Source organism: Hippoglossus stenolepis, chromosome 3 (assembly GCF_022539355.2).
Source record: "Hippoglossus stenolepis isolate QCI-W04-F060 chromosome 3, HSTE1.2, whole genome shotgun sequence".
NCBI classification, from domain to species: Eukaryota; Metazoa; Chordata; class Actinopteri; order Pleuronectiformes; family Pleuronectidae; genus Hippoglossus; species Hippoglossus stenolepis.
In genome coordinates, this window is record NC_061485.1 from 28,805,992 (window position 1) to 28,824,170 (window position 18,179).

The 18,179-nt window shown below is 42.4% G+C and overlaps 1 protein-coding gene across 1 annotated transcript; it reads left to right on the forward strand.

Moving 5' to 3' along the window:
• Positions 1-1,027: 1,027 nt before the first annotated feature.
• Positions 1,028-17,903, forward strand: lhfpl4a (LHFPL tetraspan subfamily member 4a). Its single transcript, XM_035152194.2, has 4 exons — positions 1,028-2,273; positions 13,239-13,475; positions 14,344-14,360; positions 15,319-17,903. Exons 1-4 carry the CDS (start codon positions 1,868-1,870, stop codon positions 15,370-15,372), a joined length of 714 nt encoding a protein of 237 aa, XP_035008085.1. The 5' UTR covers positions 1,028-1,867; the 3' UTR covers positions 15,373-17,903.
• Positions 17,904-18,179: the final 276 nt, after the last annotated feature.

Below are 18,179 nucleotides of genomic sequence, written 5' to 3' on the forward strand. Positions count from 1 at the left end.
ATTTCATGTCATTTACCACATTAACAATGTATAGAGTGTATTTCTGATTAATTTAATGTTATCTTCATTGAAAAAAACAGTGCTTTTCTTTGAAAAATAAGGAAATTTCTAAGTGACCCCAAACTTTTGAACGGTAGTGTATATATGAAAAATAAAATTTGGGATGTAACTCCACACCTGCCCTTCATTTAAATTCACTACTCTATGAATTAGCCCCATTAGCCCACCCGTCCGCCTCTCGCCTGCAGCTCCGACTCTTCTCATCAAACACACAAACGTCTTGTTTTCTGATTTGCTAGCTACTGTACACAACACAATAGCAAGTGGTAATAGGCTGTAGGAGTAATTCAGACATGTTGGAACTGGAAAAGGACTCCAAAGACAAAGAAGAAGAATGAATTGTACAAGATCGCCTTCAAGATCATGTATCAGACTGTGAATGTATTTTATGTATAATTCTTTACAACATTAGAAACAGAACAGTTAGAGAAAACATGAACCATTTTCTTGACCATACACCAGGATTCCGTGCGTGTTCCAGAGCTCGAGAACCCACAGAGAACACAAATCCCCCACATGCCCCAGGCAATAGGGGCCAGCATACCGTGTGAGCTAAATTTAAATTGAATTTATATCTAGGTTGGTGCTAGATTGGACAGACTGGAGGGCAAACTCATCTGGGATTGGTTATTTCTCTGTCAGTCACCTGCTCCAAATAGTGTGGCCTGTCGTGGTGTCTCACAGACATGGTGTCAGATTTGAGTTGGATTGTGCACCTTTATGATTCATGTTCATCTGAGCCTTTTAACTAAATAATCAGCTTTTTGTGTTTTGTCAGTTAAACCTTTTTATCTCTCTCAGCACCATGGGTGTCCATGCACTGTGTGTGTGTTTGTGTGTATGTTTGTGACTGTAGAGGGAAAGGGGGAGTCTATGAGGGGGTGTATTCACATTTCTGCAATATCAAAACTGTGCACTTGCTGTCATTTACAGAGAGAGAGACTGCAGGAGACACACAGCAAGAGAGAGAGAGAGAGAGAGAGAGAGAGAGAGAGAGAGAGAGAGAGAGAGAGAGAGAGAGTTAACATAGAGGGGCGAGAGGGAGAGATACCCAGAGAGTGACTGAAAGAGAGAGCCACAGGATCCAAATCCACAGTCGGGGTTGTCGGTGTGTGCAGTGTTGCACGATGTATACTCAGGCTCTCGTCAGGCAAGAGTTTCTTTCATGTTTTTTCTCTTCTGATTTATTTTTTCTCTTTTAAATTATCAGTGAAGCATGTCACTGGCTCTACTCCTGTCTTTGTTCGTTTATTTTGGATCCGTTCATTCGCAGAGGACTCATCATCATATCAGGGACACTCGATGGGAGGATCGCATCTCTTGTTTTGCGTCAGATTGCACAGCAGAGCAGATAACGTTACAGTATAAAGCGGAGGTGAAGTGCTGACTGAAGACAGCGCTGCTCGTTGTCTATATTTGGCTGCTGTGTTTGGCACTGTGAGCTTGACTGTCGGCTTTGCTGTGCCTTTAAACACTGAGAGGAACGGAAGAGAGGAGAGGCTTTCCCCATCAGGTGAATCACAGTTCGCCACTGAATTCATTTCACTGATCAGAGGGGAGGAAGGAGGGAGGAAGGATGGAGGGGGGCATCCAGATGTGAGAATAATCCAAAAGAGGAGCAGGATCTAGATCTGCTGGTCGATGCATCTTCGTTTTTTGATATAATTCCATTTCATCCATTTTACATCACGGATAGAAGAGGAAAGGAGGGAGATCAAAAGGAGCAGGAACACCAGGGTGACACTGCTGTGTGGGGAGAGGGAGGAGGGGAGTGGGTTGGAGGGGGACCCGTGGTTGGGAGACAAAAATGCTGCCTTCACAGGAAGCCTCCAAAATCTACCATGACAACTACATGCGCAACTCCAGGAGCATCGGTGTCCTGTGGGCCATATTCACCATTTGCTTGGCCATCATCAACGTGGTGGTCTTCATCGAGCCCTACTGGATTGGTGACAGTGTCAGCACCCCCCAGGCTGGCTACTTTGGCTTGTTCAACTATTGCGTGGGCAATGGGAAGGTCAACAGGGAGATCTTGTGCCAGGGCAGCTTCTATGACTTCAGCTCCATCCCGTCGGGAGCCTTCAAGGTGGCCTCCGTCTTTGTGCTGATGTCCATGGTGCTCATCCTCAGCTGCATCGGCTCCTTCACTCTCTTCTTCTTCTGCAACACCGCCCTGGTCTACAAGACGTGTGCCTGGACGCAGCTGCTTTGTGGTAAGGGTGGGAGATTTGTGTTATTTTGGGGGTCAAGGGGTGGGCAATGTAGGGGGTGTGCCAACACTTTTTGACAAAGAGGATCAATAAGCCCACCTCACCTCATTATGTGTTAGGTCACACTTGGAAATATCATCATGGTTATGATCCTCCACAGACTAAGCACGGCAGGAGAGTATTACTCCATCTGTGTACCTTCCCTCTCTCTCTGTTTCTGATGTTAGTGCACGGCTGTTCACCTTAGCTTTGAAGATAGCTGAAACATGAACGTGAAAAGATCTGAGAAAGTTCCCAAAAGGCCTACCCGGAGTCATGTTATGCACTGGACACCGTCTCTTGAGAGCTTGGTGTCCTGCATGTTTTTATCAAACTGAAAAAATAATATCTGCGTCATCAGTCATTACTCCAATGTGTTACTTCACATTTTGCCAACAGTAAGAGGCCTTAAAGCTTTATTTATCATTCTGACACTGCCTCTTCTTTTTCATCCAGCTGCTTGAAATACTGTGTGTAATTGTATGGAATTATGATAATGAAATGCCCTCAGCAGTGATGCATCAACGATCACAGCTTCTATTTTGGTTGCCAGATCTTCCTTCCAGATTAGCCTACATTATGCATGATCTGGTACATGCATTGCAGTAATTTATCCCCATGAAGTGCATCCATTCATCTGTGCGAAACCCGGAACGAACACCATGTAAACGCTTTGAATTATGTAATTATATCAGGAGGTGTGAGGGATACATTGGAGAGAAGACTCAGACTCCACGGCTGCTGACGCTGATGTTAGAAGCCGTGGATTACATTTTTCACATTGAATCAAACGAAAGATTTTGTTGTTCATTTTTGTCTGACTTTTAAAACCCTAAATTAGATACTCTCTGTGTGTGTGTGTGTGTGTGTGTGTGTGTGTGTGTGTGTGTGTGTGTGTGTGTGTGTGTGTGTGTGTGTGTGTGTGTGTGTGTGTGTGTGTGTGTGTGTGTGTGTGTGTGTGTGTGTGTGTTGTTGGTACTCGTCCATTAGTTAGTGTTGAACAGATTGTTGTATTGGTTCAGGTGGAGCCCACAAGTGTCTCAGCTCAGCGGACATCCCAGATTCCCCTGGCACACTCATGATCACACAAACTACTAATGAAAGGTGCTGAGTTATTTGGCAGGTGTAAGATGGGTTTGATTTGGCTTTTGTCGATGTTTATTCTCGCTGTGCTTAGCATGAGTTCACTTCCTCTGTGATGGGATACACTATGATGGTGTATGTGCAGGGAGGGGGTGGAGGGTGGGATGTTAATTGTGCATTGATGTGGAAGATTTGACATTATCTAAGAGGACGTGTTGGAGGCCAGATTATTCTTTCCAACAAGGCAGCTGAATGTGGATGGTGGTGGATTCAGGACCTTTGGAAATCACTGACGTCAGTGTCTCTCACAGAGACATAATGCTAAGAGAGACACGAGCAGACAAAGAAATAAAGAGATGGAGGAGAGAGAGGAGCTGAAAGACAGAACACAAAAAACAGGATAGCAGTCCAACAGACAAGTTGACCATTTACAAACAAGCAAGATGGGTAGAAAATAATTGCCAAAATGCAATGATGGCTTGAATATGGACATTTTATTATTTAGAAATGAAACAACTTACTGGAAACCAGTCAAAATGTTGTTTAAAGGATGCAAAGAATAATGGGAGATAATATAATATTAGGTAGATGGGCTGGGATGACCATGAGTTGCACACTTGGGATCTTCATCAAGAGCTTTATGCTTACCCCCTTCCCCCATTTGGTATCTCCCACTCACAGGGTCCCTCAGTCGTTCCCAGACGAGCATATTTTCCTCAATTCCCGTCTTCCCAGGCTCTCCGTCCGAGCCTGCTGCTGTTTCCTTGACACATCCGAGTAGCAGCCGTTGCTTCAGAGGTGTGAAACTGACAAAACGCTAATTGTGAATTAGTTTAACACTTCTCTGAAAACACAAATTCTAAACAAATGCTGTCTCATCTGATTATGATTTGTAACAGTTTTCCTTTTGCTGTGGGAAAAAAACATAACAGACTGTTTCTGCATAAGACATATGCTCAAATACTCCGGATTAACACAAGCAAAACAACATGATTTTTCTCTTATCTGTTATGTAAACGTAACTCAGGGAAACATGATCTTACTGTATGACAGGATTCTGTGTTCCACAAAGTTTCCCTTCATGCTCTGATGATTCAAAAGTAAGGAAACATGCTGTTACTTACTGTTTTGTGTTTTACCTTCAGCTGACAAGCAAAGGTTTGTGACTATTGTAAATGCTGGCATGAGCTCAGCTCTGAACTCAGTGATCTATAGGGTGGTTTGCTAGGTCAGTGCAAAATAGTGCAGTGCACACAAGTTCTCTGAAAATTCCACTGTCAGCTTTAAAAGGTGCAAGAAAATACACAATGGGGCAGTTTTATGTCCCCCAACAGATTCTTCAGGTGTGAGCAAGGAAAAAACAGGCAGGTTCAGAGGAAAAGAGACGAGCAAAGTCCAGAAACTCATGAAGAGATCAACTGATGGAGCAGCGGTGATGACAGGGAAAATGTGAAAATGTTAAACCCAGTGAATACACCTTTGAGTCCATTTATGTGTTCTCCAAAATAATGAAACCATGTCTGCAAAAAATTCCAGGTGCTGAAAATGTATGACAGAGAGAGTGGATTTATAAGGAAGCTCCAACTGAGGGAAAAAAGATGCGATGTTGGAGATGTGACCTTTTCCCTCCCTCATGCTCTACTTACCACCATTTGGGGGTAAGATAATATGTTAAGCATATTACAGATTACTATCAGGCAATCACAAGTGAAAATGTGGGTAAGACTTGGCCGGCTTGGGGACTGGAGGTGAGAGGAGGGAACCAGCCTCCACCAGTAGGTTGAGGCTTGGGGACTGGAGGTGAGAGGAGGGAACCAGCCTCCACCAGTAGGTTGAGGCTTGGGGACTGGAGGTGAGAGGAGGGAACCAGCCTCCACCAGTAGGTTTGTTACGGTGTGTCATCACAGTAGCTTTCTAAGCACTTACAGACACCGTCTTTCAGGAATCAGATGCTTTACAAACAGCCACTGCTGATCGGTGTTTGTAAAAAACATTATTTTCTATTAAACACAGAAGATGTGATGTACATGTGTGGCAGCGTAAAGGGGCCAAATGACTGGAGGGATATTTGTGTGACTTTCTGAAACTGATGATTCACACGCACCTCTTGCCATGGTTGGTCATCTGTGCAGAATTGAGAAAGTAGTAGTAGCTAAGTTTGACCTTATCTCTCCAGCTCTCTTTTTGCTTCACAGTTATTTCTGACATTTTGCACGTGAACAGCTGAGGGCAACACAATGAATGTGTTCCTACATGTGCAGCCTTATCACCATTTTGAAACACTAATGGAATCATCCCCCTTTCTGATATCTACTTTTCTGGGAGAACTCAGCTCTTGAGTTGTTAGACAGCACAGAGCTGGACTGAGTAACACATCACTGTGTTGTTGTCTGTTCATTTTTATCTATCCAACAACTTTGGTCTCTGCTGTGTGATGAGTATTACATTCTCATAGAGCTGGTAGCATAAGCTGCTTTCAGACATGCACTGGACTCCGGCGCCCCTCCGTATTTTCCCCAGAGGAGGTGCATGTGTGAACGCAGATGTCAGAGTGAGACGCTCCGCAGTCTCTGCTGACTTTCTCCGGCTGGCCTCCTAGTATGAAGTCCATCAAAATATTTACCTGTGCTTCTTGTCATTTGTCAGCATTGAGTTTTAAAGGGAGGGGCGGAGGCTACCTTTTCTACCGTCCCACCAGTGAGGACAACTACTAGTTCTCAGTGAAATGACCAAGCTGCTGCTGTGTTTAACCCTGGACCACCTGTGTGCCCTGGTTTTAGTTCTCTGACACTTTAGGCTAAAGTTAACAATGACAGATGCAGTGTGTGTTTGTGTGTGTTTGTGTGTGTGTGTGCGTGTGTGTGTGTGCGTGTGTGTGTGCGTGTGTGTGCGTGCGTGCGTGCGTGCGTGCGTGCGTGCGTGTCTGTGTGCGTGTGTGTGTGTCTGTCAGTGAGGAAGCAGTCTAATGGGACTGGAGCTGGGCCTAATCTAATGCTCTCGTACCGGATGCAGGTGATAGTTTAATCAGCTCTGTGGTGCAGCTCCACGCTGGGGCTTCTCCCGGTCATTGGACCTTGCGACGGAGCTCTGCTGAGTGCCAGCAGAGTGTAGGTCGGCCCAACAGACGCCTGCCCAGTCAGAAACACCAGAGGGACAGCTGCTCTGCCCCACACCAAATGATCACACAAAAACCTAAACTATAATACTGAGGAATTGATGAAGGTATAAAAAATAAAGCAAATATGTTAAGTATGTTATGTTGCTTTGATGCAAATGATTATACTTTCAAGAAGGTTTTGATTTAGATTTGAAAATTGATGAAGTTGAAGTATCAGGAAATTCCGTTCAGAAATTCCGTTTGGATGTAACTAAGAGAACAGCTGACTGCTTCTTAAAGATCCACAGGGCTTAATGCATTCATATATTTTAAGTATATCATAAATGCATTTTGGCCTGAGGTCATTAAGTGATTTATAAAGTAGCAGCAGCACTTGGAAATCTGCTCTTCCACTAACTGGAAATCAGGGAAAGATTCAGGAACCAGAGTGACGTGCTCAGTTCTCCTGGTTGCTAACACAAGTCCAGAAGCAGGATTCTCAGTGTGTAGTTCGCAGTACCCCACAAGACCTGTAAACTGACTTTGATGTGTAAATGTTGTGGCATTCCCCCATGGACACATCCATTTCTGATTCTGCACTGAAATCTGAAGTGACCCTGTCCCAGCCACTTGTCACTCGACTCTTCACAGATGAGACTTTAGTATTTTAATCTGTATTTTAAAACAGTGTTATGTGACGTGTTTAACATTTTAAAGCTCAGATTAAAATGCAATAAATCTAAAACCTGTTTTGTCTTCTATGCTTTGTTGTAATGCACCTACAAGTGTTTGAACAAGGAACAATTAGCTAAATATATTCAATGATGTGTGTTTTTTCTCTACAGAGCCAACGGCAAACCAGGAATGACTTTGCTGAATAAGGACTTGTGCATGGATGTTGGAAATATACTTGACCCCTCAGTGTGAAATGTGGCCCCTTTATGGCCCCTGATTTAGAAAATCTGAGATCCATCCCGAACCTCCCCTTTACATTTTAGAAGCCCCAGAATTGAACCCTGTAGCCCCCCATTTGGTGAATCTGCTCATATTCACAGTGTCAATGTAGAACAGTTTATGGGATGTAAATGCAGTCTGCATACAAATTTGATGGGTTATTTTGGGACACTGAGAGCATGCTGACCTTCCAGAGTTTTACTGCTCACAGCTGGAGTGATGAAATCTTAATCAGTGTCCCTCTGTGATAGCAGATGGCTGGTTTTACTTTTTGATGGTGTAAAATCCAAGGCCAGTAAATACAAATACATGCAAATTCAAGCTTATTGGATGAGAAGAGGATCAGGGTTAAGGAGAAAGGTTGGCTGTGATGTTTGTGAAGTATGTTTCCCACTCTGCCTGTTGAAATGTAAAGACACGTCCTCTCGTATCAAATCTGAAGATGACTTTTCTTTCAATTATGTCGACTTGTACAGGAGTTTTCTGCTTTTCATAAGTTCAACTGCTAACTTTCATTGATAATTATTGGGGATCTCAATAGGACCAATGTTGTGATGCAGTGGCTACAGTATTCAGAGCTTTAAAATCTATAACCAAAATTAATCTAAAATTTCTTGTTCAGTGGATAAAATAATAATTTATGTCCACCAAGTGACTCACAGTAACTAATAATGACAAAATTAAAAAAATGTTTTAGAAATTATCACAAATTCATTATAAATCATTGAAATCTTTCATTACAGTTTCACTATCTGATCAAACTGCTTAATGTACTGTACATACAGTGGTCACGTCCACCCCTAGAGGAACAAGTTCCCCATTTGTGCAACCAAATATTCTAACCCTATTTATTTTGAGTCAAAATATCTTCCTTCCTTAGTCAGCCGTCACAATTAAGGATTTACTTTGCTGGTCCTGGGAATATCCTCTCTTTCTGATGACGGCAAACCATGTAAACAAAGCACATCTCCCTTAAGAGTCAAGCCCGGGGTCCACAATCTCAGCAACATACCCTCTTTGTGTTTCTCCCCCCAATCCATGGATCAGTGAGCGAGTAATGAGAGAGTGAACGATAGAGAAAGGAAACGAGAGGAACTGGGCTGCTGCAGCGACTGGAGTTGTTTGTATCTAATTAGCCTACATTCAGAAAACAGAGAAAACTATTCCTCAGGATCTCTTCCTCAAGTTCACTCTTCTCTCTGATTGAAACTAAACCCTTGTGCTTCTAACAAAGTCGGGGGATGACCATGTACTAATGCAACAGTGATAGCAAAAACACACTGTCAAGCTAAATAAACCACAAAATTAGAGTTAATGTTTTACATTGAGGATAAAACAAAGGATGACCAACCCAGAGAGAATTCTCGACTCATACCCGACTCTGCAGCTCAACAGGAGCTCAGTTTCTTGGTTTTCTGGCCCCGAAACGTCAGCCATAATGCAGAAAAAGGCACCTGTTTCCTGTGAGAGTAGTGAGGAAAGCATGCTGCCTGTCCAGCACCAGGTGGCAGACAAGCTTAGCCAATAGCTGGTAAGCAGTTAGCAGTAAATGCTGCTGAGCATCCGGCAGCTAAAGAGATATCTGCTTCTCTGGGGTGGGTAGAGAGAATCAGAGCTAAAAGGAGGATACATTTTGAACTTGCATTCATTGTGTTGACAAACACACAACTCCAAAGAAGTGATACTGATGCTTATATCAACTTTTTAAAAAGATAATATGTTAATGTTGTATTTACATCTCATTCTTCTGCTCCCAGTGGCCAAACATCTATTCATACAATTTTGAGTTGTCAGCATATTCAAATAGTTAATTCTCCCATCCACTATACTGCACATGTTCATACACTAAATTAACAACCCCACATTCATATCATTGCATGTCCCCAAAATGTATTGTATCACCTTACTTCTTGTATGGTTTGGGTCTTTCAGTCTTCTTAATAAAAAGAAGAAGTATTTCCTCTTAGTCCAATACATTCTGGGAGGTAATTATATGGAGGACATACAATATCACTCAGCAGCTACTGTACAGATATTCTCATTGTGGCTTGTTAGACATGTACACTACAGAGTGAGGCCTCAGGTACATCTTTTTAAGCTGAATGTTTTGCTTCAGTGGAGACGGATGTTTCTGTTAGAGACTATATGATTTTTTACGAGAGAATTGATCTCCATCAAGGGTTGGCGTATGCTGACATAGAAAAATATTTCTGGTTGAGGGTTTTGTGTACCAAAGATATTGTATAGCTCATAAACATATGGAAGTAGCCTAATCAAAAAGTCTCTAATGAGCCCCCGCTGCTTATTTTTTGGAAATGGCCTGAGACATTTGCGATACTGACAGTCGACCCTGATCTTGTGTTTGCTTCAGGGAAGATGATGATACATGAGCGAGCTGCTCCGTCTGTCTGCAGTCTTACACACAGGTCACTGGACCCACTGAATCCAGACATTACATAAATTCAGAATTTGACAGGTTATTCTGGGACACTCACTGCCCTGAGAGCATTTTGTAGTCTTCTGACATCACTGCATGCTCTGTTCCATCCCCCGCAAGAATAACAAGGTTGAATAATCTCGCTGAAGTCGTGTAAATGTGAAACAAAGGCTGGAAAAACGTTTCTTCCAATGAAAAATATGTAACAGCACTGACCTCATCACTGGAACTATGTTAAAGGCCTCCACTGAATGAGTGTGTGTACATTCATTCATTGACCAAATTTTCAGGAATTGAGTTGCACTCTGGGTAATGTAAGCACCAGGTTTTGGCAATGAAGAATAATACATAGAATAATAGACATTATGTCTGTATGCAGTGATTTTTTTATCAGTTTTTTTTAAATGACCAGCTTGAGTCTGATAGTGGTTGTGTGTATAAATTGCAAACCTACGCCCATCCATTGCTTTGTTTGTATCAATGGTATAATGATGGTGTAAATCTTCACGTCCTTCTTATTAAATGAGACTCTAACAGGACAAAGTTGTGCTTCTGTTGGTGTTGTTTGGTGTTCTAGTGAATAGTTCTATTAGCAAGGACGCACAGGTGGGCTTGAGTCCAAATAAATACAGTGTGAAGTTATATCAGACTTTAGACACTAGACTCTATTAGATACAAATACACACAAGACTTTCCTGATCTAAAATGTCTAAGGCAGAAAAGACAATGATGCAATAATGTCTGCAGTGTGTGAAATATGTCAGGTCAGTTGCTCTTGACACCCCGCTGTGATGTAGCTCTCATTTATAGTATTATGCTAAAACTCACAGGGTCATTACTGAACATGCAACAACGTCTAAAAGATTTCACAAGCAACATTTTCCACCAGGGCTGTCTGCTTGTTGACTGAATGTGCCTCAACATAAGGTGTGTGTGACGTGTGTAACGTGAATCAATCAGCTGTCTGTCTGTTCTACATACTTTTTCTACATATTTTCTATCATCACATAATGAAAATTCTGAACATACATGCTTCAGTGGTTTTCGCTGGGGATGGGATTGCCTCCTGGTTGGTGCTGTCAGGGGAGTTGCAGGAGGTGAAGTGTGACTCAGTGGAGTTTACCGACTGTGAAATGGCCTTCAGCTTAGAGTGCATGCATCTGCAGAGCTGAGGGACTCCACAGAATTAATGCAGATCTTCTCCTCCTCCATATTCAAAGGACAGGCATCTAAAATGAGCCTCACCCTCCTCCCTCTCCACAGGATCCTGGAGTCTGTAGAGAAGCAGGGGGTTGAGGTGAGGGGGTGATTGTGTTGGTGGATGGAGAGCTCCAGTCTCTCCAGTGTTGTTGCGGGGTTGAAGTGCTCAGCCTCTTTACATGTAGGATTAGCACTGGTGTTAGGGGTACCAGGCTCTATCAATGGTTTCAGTATCACTGGATGAACGATCCAGGACAACCTCCCAGCAAACAGTTCCAGGTTCCGGGTTGTGGCACTCATACATAAACAGATTATTATGGATTCTAAAATACAGGAAAGAAGGATGAGACAGGACGATGGGGCTTGTAGTTGATGTACTAATGTAACAATGTAACAATTTATGGAAACTGTATCCATCAGTCATTTTACTTTCCTTCAATAATCAATACTACTGTGTATTATCTGTTATTATACACATATCTCCCCTGTTGATAAAATAAAATACGAAAATAGAAAATGTACATCATAGAACAAACTATTAAAGATTTCCTGTGAATGTGTAAAACTGAAACGCTGCTGTTCCACCGACAGGTCTAAAGACAGATATCTGCTTGATAAATGCAAACCCACATGTTCGATGAAAGTCCACAAATCTTTGAAAATTATCAGAACTTCACACATACACACACACACACACACACACACGTTTGTACATCTATCTTCGTGAGGACATTCATTGGCATAATGCATTCCCTAGCCCCTTACCCTAACCTTAACCATCACGACTAAACGCCTAACCCTAAGCCTCATCCTAACCCTGATCTGAACAATTTTCTAACTAAGTCTTAACCCTGTAACAGCTGATTGAAAAAGTGAGGGCCGGCCATAATGTCCTCACAAAGTACACAGACAAACCCTGAAACCCACGCCTCAGCTGAGTTTTATTTGTGTGTGCATGGCTCTACACAGTAGCAGTGGTCCAGTAAGTGAGGCATTGAGAGACCCATCTGTTAGAGCTAATGTGGCCTCAGCTGCACCCACTTCACACCAAGGGACCACACAGGCCTTATGGGAACGTGCACACATCCACAAGGCCTGATATAATATGTGCATGTATAATATTTAGAATTCTAGATTTTTGTATTTGAGCAACAAAAGTCTCTTGCACTCCTGAATGATCTCAATGACAAACACAGATACAGAAGAAGAAACTACACTTGTTCAATGAAGGACATTGGTCTTTGACCTTCTTAAGAAAGTGTGCAGTTTCTTTTTTGCTGGGGACATTTATCTCAAGGCATTATAGCGTTAACATGGCATCACAGGGAACCAGAGCAGCTGGGACGCTGCCTGTGTGTGACTGAGTGTGAGTGATATATTTCCTCTTTGACATTGAACTGTGACAATTAGCTGGAGGAGCTCAGATGTTTGATTTGCTGCAGAAGTTATTAGTGGCTCATGGTTACATTTTGTATTCACTGATTTCAATGGCAAACAAGTGTGTTGGTGTCGAGACCTGTGTGCAGTGCCAACAGCCGCTGTACCTTCTTGTTTGCCCAACATAAGCATTTTGTCTCCTCAGGTTCTCCTTCTGTGTCTCATCCACAAACTTTAATGTCACTCAGTAGAACACATAGGGAGTCAACAACTGAATCTGCGACTCAGTACAGTGCAGCCCCATGTTTCTGAGGGATGAGGCAGAAGGTGGAAATACCAGTGCAACACACTTACAACCCAGGATGAAATGGATAAATAATATTCTGTCTTTTCTCCTCTGCTTCTCCTCTTTCCTCTCATTTCCATCCTGTTAACTTCATGTCACTCTGCCTGGCCCATGTCTGATTACTCCTCAATCTATTTCCTCTCCTCGCCTTCCTTTCCTTCCTGTTTCCACTGCCCTCACTTTCAATCGTCCTTTGTTCTACGACTCAACCTTTTTCCTGTATTGATTTTCTTTTTTCATTGGAACTCAACCCTGTCACTCCGACCCACTGCTCCACACCTCATTACACACGCTGTCTGACAAAATGCAATATCACAAAACACAAATACCTCTGCACCACATCCATCATGTCACTGTACTCAAACATTCATCATCAATCATTCAAATCCCTGCTGCATCCACTCTGTCTTCTGCTCTCTCCATCCGTCCGTCCAGCTGTTTGTCTGGTGCTCGGCTGTGTGATCTTCCCGAACGGCTGGGACGCAGAAGTGATCCGGGACATGTGCGGAGAGGAAACGGGAAGGTATACTCTGGGCAACTGTTCGGTGCGCTGGGCCTACATCCTCGCCATCATCGGGATCCTGGACGCCCTCGTCCTCTCCTTCCTGGCCTTTGTGCTGGGGAACCGTCAGAGTGAGTTCGTGCAGGAGGAGCTGAAGGCCGACAGCAGAGGTGAGAGGTGACAAATCAAGTCAGAAGTGGTTTTAGTCAAAAACACACAAAGGAAATTTAAATCAATGCAGTCCTAAAAGTGTAATTCAACCCTAAGTTTGGTTGAAGTGTCTGGAAATTCAAAAAATGCCTTTAGAACCACAGACCGTTTATAAAGAGAGAACGCAGAGAACGCTACCTATGAGTGTGGCTTCCCAGACTCCCACTCACAAGTGGTCACTGGTGGCGTAGAGACGTACCGAACAGTTGATACTACAAAACCAATGGGCAAGGTCCAAGACGGTTTGAAACTCTGGGTGGCGTCATCAGCCATGTTTGATTAAATTTGTTAATAAATGTGATATTAAAACCAGCATTGAGGTACTTCATCAAAGAACATAAATATCATAAAGTTTAGAGCTAAAAAAATACGCTCATTATACTGCAAACTAAGTTTGCAGTATCAAGGGCTCACTGGATCAGAGTAAAAAGATGAACTACAGTTGTATTCATTCACATCGCAGCTATTCTCCTCTGATGCTCAGGCTGGGAAGCTCAAATGTTCTTATCATAAGAATAGTGTTGTACAGCTGTAAACCAGGTAGGATGAACATGAGGAATCTGCCTCTTGACTGATGAGCAACTGAAAACACAATAGTTTGTGCAACTTTGTTTGATAAACAGTAAAATTTGTGTAACAGTAAAATTAGTGAAATAACAACTGTAGAGAGAAAGAAATCTATGTTGATATTTAGAAAGAATATTGGTGCTGAATCCCTGTAACTCCTGAACACCTGTAAGACTGTGTTAAATGTATGGGCCCTGTCGCCTTTGTGTAGATTAAAATAAAAGAATATGATTCATTTTTCTCATTTGTTATTTTCCACAGACTATGCTGTATCAAGGGTAAGTACATTTTGTTATTATTGTTACCTTGTGTGTGTGTGTGTGTGTGTGTGTGTGTGTGTGTGTGTGTGTGTGTGTGTGTGTGTGTGTGTGTGTGTGTGTGTGTGTGTGTGTGTGTGTGTGTGTGTGTGTGTGTCATTCAGTGTAGTAATATATTAAATGGAGCGACGCTTGCGAGCTAGTTCAGGCAGCCAACTCGAGCTGTGCTGCTCCAATCATGTGACATACATCATGTGACATACATCATGTGACATACCTCACTCTCCACAATCATCTATAATACACACCCACCTTATTACCATGTCTCCCTTTGCTTGCCCTGCACCTGCCTCAGTATCTCTGCCAGTTGCTTCAGCCCCTCCACCACCCCAGCATCCACCTGTAGGCTCCGATGGGGGGTTATAAGTATTTGCTCATCACTCCCATCATATCTATGTAATCATATCTGGGGGAGTGATTAAGTCGGAGCCTAGACACCAAACACTAACATGTTCTGTTGTTGCAATAAACATTTGAACGTGAGTTGTCTGACTGAACTGGTGCTGCTATCATTAACAACATAATTACATCTATAAATATCATTGTTATTAATGTTATTACAACAACCAGTCTGACAGAGCTTGAATATGGCCACGACACAACTGCTCCTGCGGCGTCGGTTCTGCTGCACGATTTGAGCCAAACCAAGCAGGAGTCAGGAGGTTACCTGTTTATGGTAATGAAGATGCTTTATGAAAACAGAGCCTGGAACACAAGAGGAGTTTCAGTGTGGCACAAACGACTCCCTCACACTGCTGTGGTGTTTGGAACTAAGCATAACTTTTAAAATGTTGCATTAAAAATGTGTCATGGTGACACAAACAAGTTTGAGATCCCTTAATTTTGTGTTTGCAGTCCAAGAAGATGCAGTTTTAGCCAAACTGATGCTGCATCTTTTCTCTATATGTTTCTCCTCCAGATTATAATCCGGGACACCCGGGATGCAAGATATGGAATCCAGCGCTTCCACTGAGTCACATTTCCTCTCCTCCTCTTTCAGCTCCCTCTCTCCTATCCCTCCCTCCATTCCTCCCTCTGTCCTACTCCTCCTCTTTTCTCCTCAGGTTAAAAACCTTTGGGCTTTGAGACCAAAGTCCAGCAGTTTGTCATATTAATCTGAAATGTAATAGTTTAACATCGAGGAAACATGACGAGTATCAGAGTCTGTGATACTGGAGTCAGGAGGTGATCATTTCAAAGATGAGCTGTTACTGGCAATGAAGATTAGGGTGTTGCTAAAAATGATAATAATGCATGCAGGAGGAGTATTTTATTAATTGTATTTTAATGAGAGGAAATAAGCTTTTTCCAGCTTTTCAAAGTAAATATGTTGTGTAACAGACCACAGGTGCTACTTCTCACAGAACCAAGGAAAAGATGATTTTGTAAAGTTACTTTGAGTTTTTCTGCTTCTCTTTGTATTTGACGATGTCTGATCCCAGGAGCAACCAACATTGAACATGTATGTAAATGAGAGGTTTCTATGGAAACAGCACTTTTTGACCCTATACATGAAAAAGCCATGTAAACTGTGAAATTCTGAAACTTGCTTTACTGTCCTGTCGTCTGTCTTTGTGATTGTCAGCTTCCTCTCTTTGCTATTCTTCTGTTTTGCAATGAGGAAATATAATTTGTATTTGTTCAGTCGCTTATTTGGTTGTTATTTTGCATTATATAGTTATTAGTATCATTATTGTTTTCAATAGTGGCTGAGGTGCACATGGATGAAAGGTGATGAACGGGTGGGCAGGGATACGACGGAGAGGCATCTGAAAGGGCTAATGTTTTTTGAGTTTTTTTCTACCAGGGCAAGAGACATACCATTGTTCTTCATTTCATTTGCTTTGCACAATAAACCTCACCAGAACACAAGGCTCACCTGGACATTGGACTCTTGGATTTTGATCTTTTCCTCGCATAAGATTCTTTTCCCAGGAGCCTCATTGGCCTCAGTTTGAATTCGAGTTTTTGGGGTTTAGAGTTCGAGTTGAATTCTTCCTCTTTTGAGGACAAATTAACCTCTTCAGCCCAGACTACACTGACGACCAAACAAGCTGAGAGGCAGAGAGATGTCCTCCATGTCCCAACAGTTCACGTCTCACTGCATTCTGTCTTTCTCTTTGTTGACTGAAGTTTGTCCCCCAGCCGTCCCTTCTCTAGTTGTGTTGAGTTCTTCTCCAGTGGGCTGGGTTTGGTTCAGGACGAGCCCTGCGTGCTGCGTCTCTCTCAGGCTTGTGAAAACGAGGCTTCCTGTTTAAGCTCAGAGGGACTCACAGTCTGTTCAGTTCATCAGTCCACAACTCAGATGTGAGCGACAGAGCCAGCAGAGACTCATTACGACTACACACACCATGCACTGTGCTGCTGCTCTGCAGGGATTCTCACAGGACGCTTCTCTGACAAGAGATGAGTGTTTTCAATTTCTGAACTTGACCGAAATGTGATTGATTCAGAATGAGCTCTGAAAAACTCACTTGGAGAATAAAAAGCAGTTCAAGTCAGAGAGAGGGCTGCAGTATTCACCCCAGTATTCACCCCAGTATTCAAACTCTCAGTACAACTGGACTAACCAGCACCACAGATATCCCTTTTCCACCAAGGCAGTTCCAGGGCCGGTTTTGAAGCAAATACCTCATCTCCAACCAGTTCTTTGTGTTTCGACACCCAAAGAACTGCCTCTCCACCAGAAAAACTGGTTCCAGTGTGGCAGCAGCTCTACAAGAAAGAACCACCTCTGTCAGAGGCTGGGGGCGGGATTAATGTGACCAACAAGACCAACCAAAACTCTGCTGTGACCTCAAATTTAAAAAATCAGTGAGCTCGAACAACCTACTGTCACAACAATGGATGCCCAAAGGAAGCAAATTGTCGGATGTTGGCAGCAGTAACTTGTTGCAACAAACCTGGCAGCTGTGTCTGCATTCTGTTATTTTACCAAGCAATATTTTTTTGTTCAGTCTAGAGAAAAAACTCCAACTTATTATTTTTAGGGCTCAGAGTTTTAGCTCCATTCACAGAATAACGTGTTTTGACATAAAGGATGTAGCTGTGCTTTAATACCAGGTCTGCTTTTTGCTACACGGTCGACTGGAATCTGGAGCAGAATATTTTTTGGGGTAAATTTTCATGAATGTTTTATTGCATATTTTTCATTTGTGTCAGCAGTGTCTCTCCTGGTTGGTGTGATCATGCGTTCAGTGACATTTGATTCATGAATGAATGAATGAATAAATAAAATGAATGAATGAATGAATGGGGCTCACTCACCTCCATATTAACAAATAGTCTCTTCCTTCATTTTTTGTGTCAAATCGAGACGTGGAAACTGTAGTTTTACATATATTTCACCTCCTATCAGTCTCTTCTTCCTTTTCTCGTTCTACATTTTCTTATTATGGGATGCTGTGATGTGAAAAAAGTTATGTTCGTGTAGGGTTGTCATGGCAGCCGGTTCCCTGTTTTATCAATGTTGTTTTAAAGTTAATAAACTCATTGACTATTAAATGTTTCATTTTCAACTTTGAACTTCCTCAGGTCGCCACAAACACCCACCAAGTGTGAAGAAGATCAGATGATAAAGATTTATCATTAGGACATTTAGTGTAAGAGTCAAATGTCCTTTACAAATGTAAAGATATCAACTATTGTATTTGTTAGATAAAAAAAGATTATCAACCAGAATTCAAGTCTCTACAGCTTTCAGTCTCTGTACATTCAGGCAAGGTAACAGAGCAGATACCTGCATCCTGTTGGAATTTAGAGAACATACATGTTTTAATT

Bases quoted from the DNA above. Each gene is read 5' to 3' on its own strand.
- lhfpl4a (XM_035152194.2), top strand. From the start codon at position 1,868: ATGCTGCCTTCACAGGAAGCCTCCAAAATCTACCATGACAACTACATG. The intron at 2,274-13,238 runs GTAAGGGTGGGA...CCGTCCGTCCAG, and splicing joins CTGGACGCAGCTGCTTTGTG to CTGTTTGTCTGGTGCTCGGC.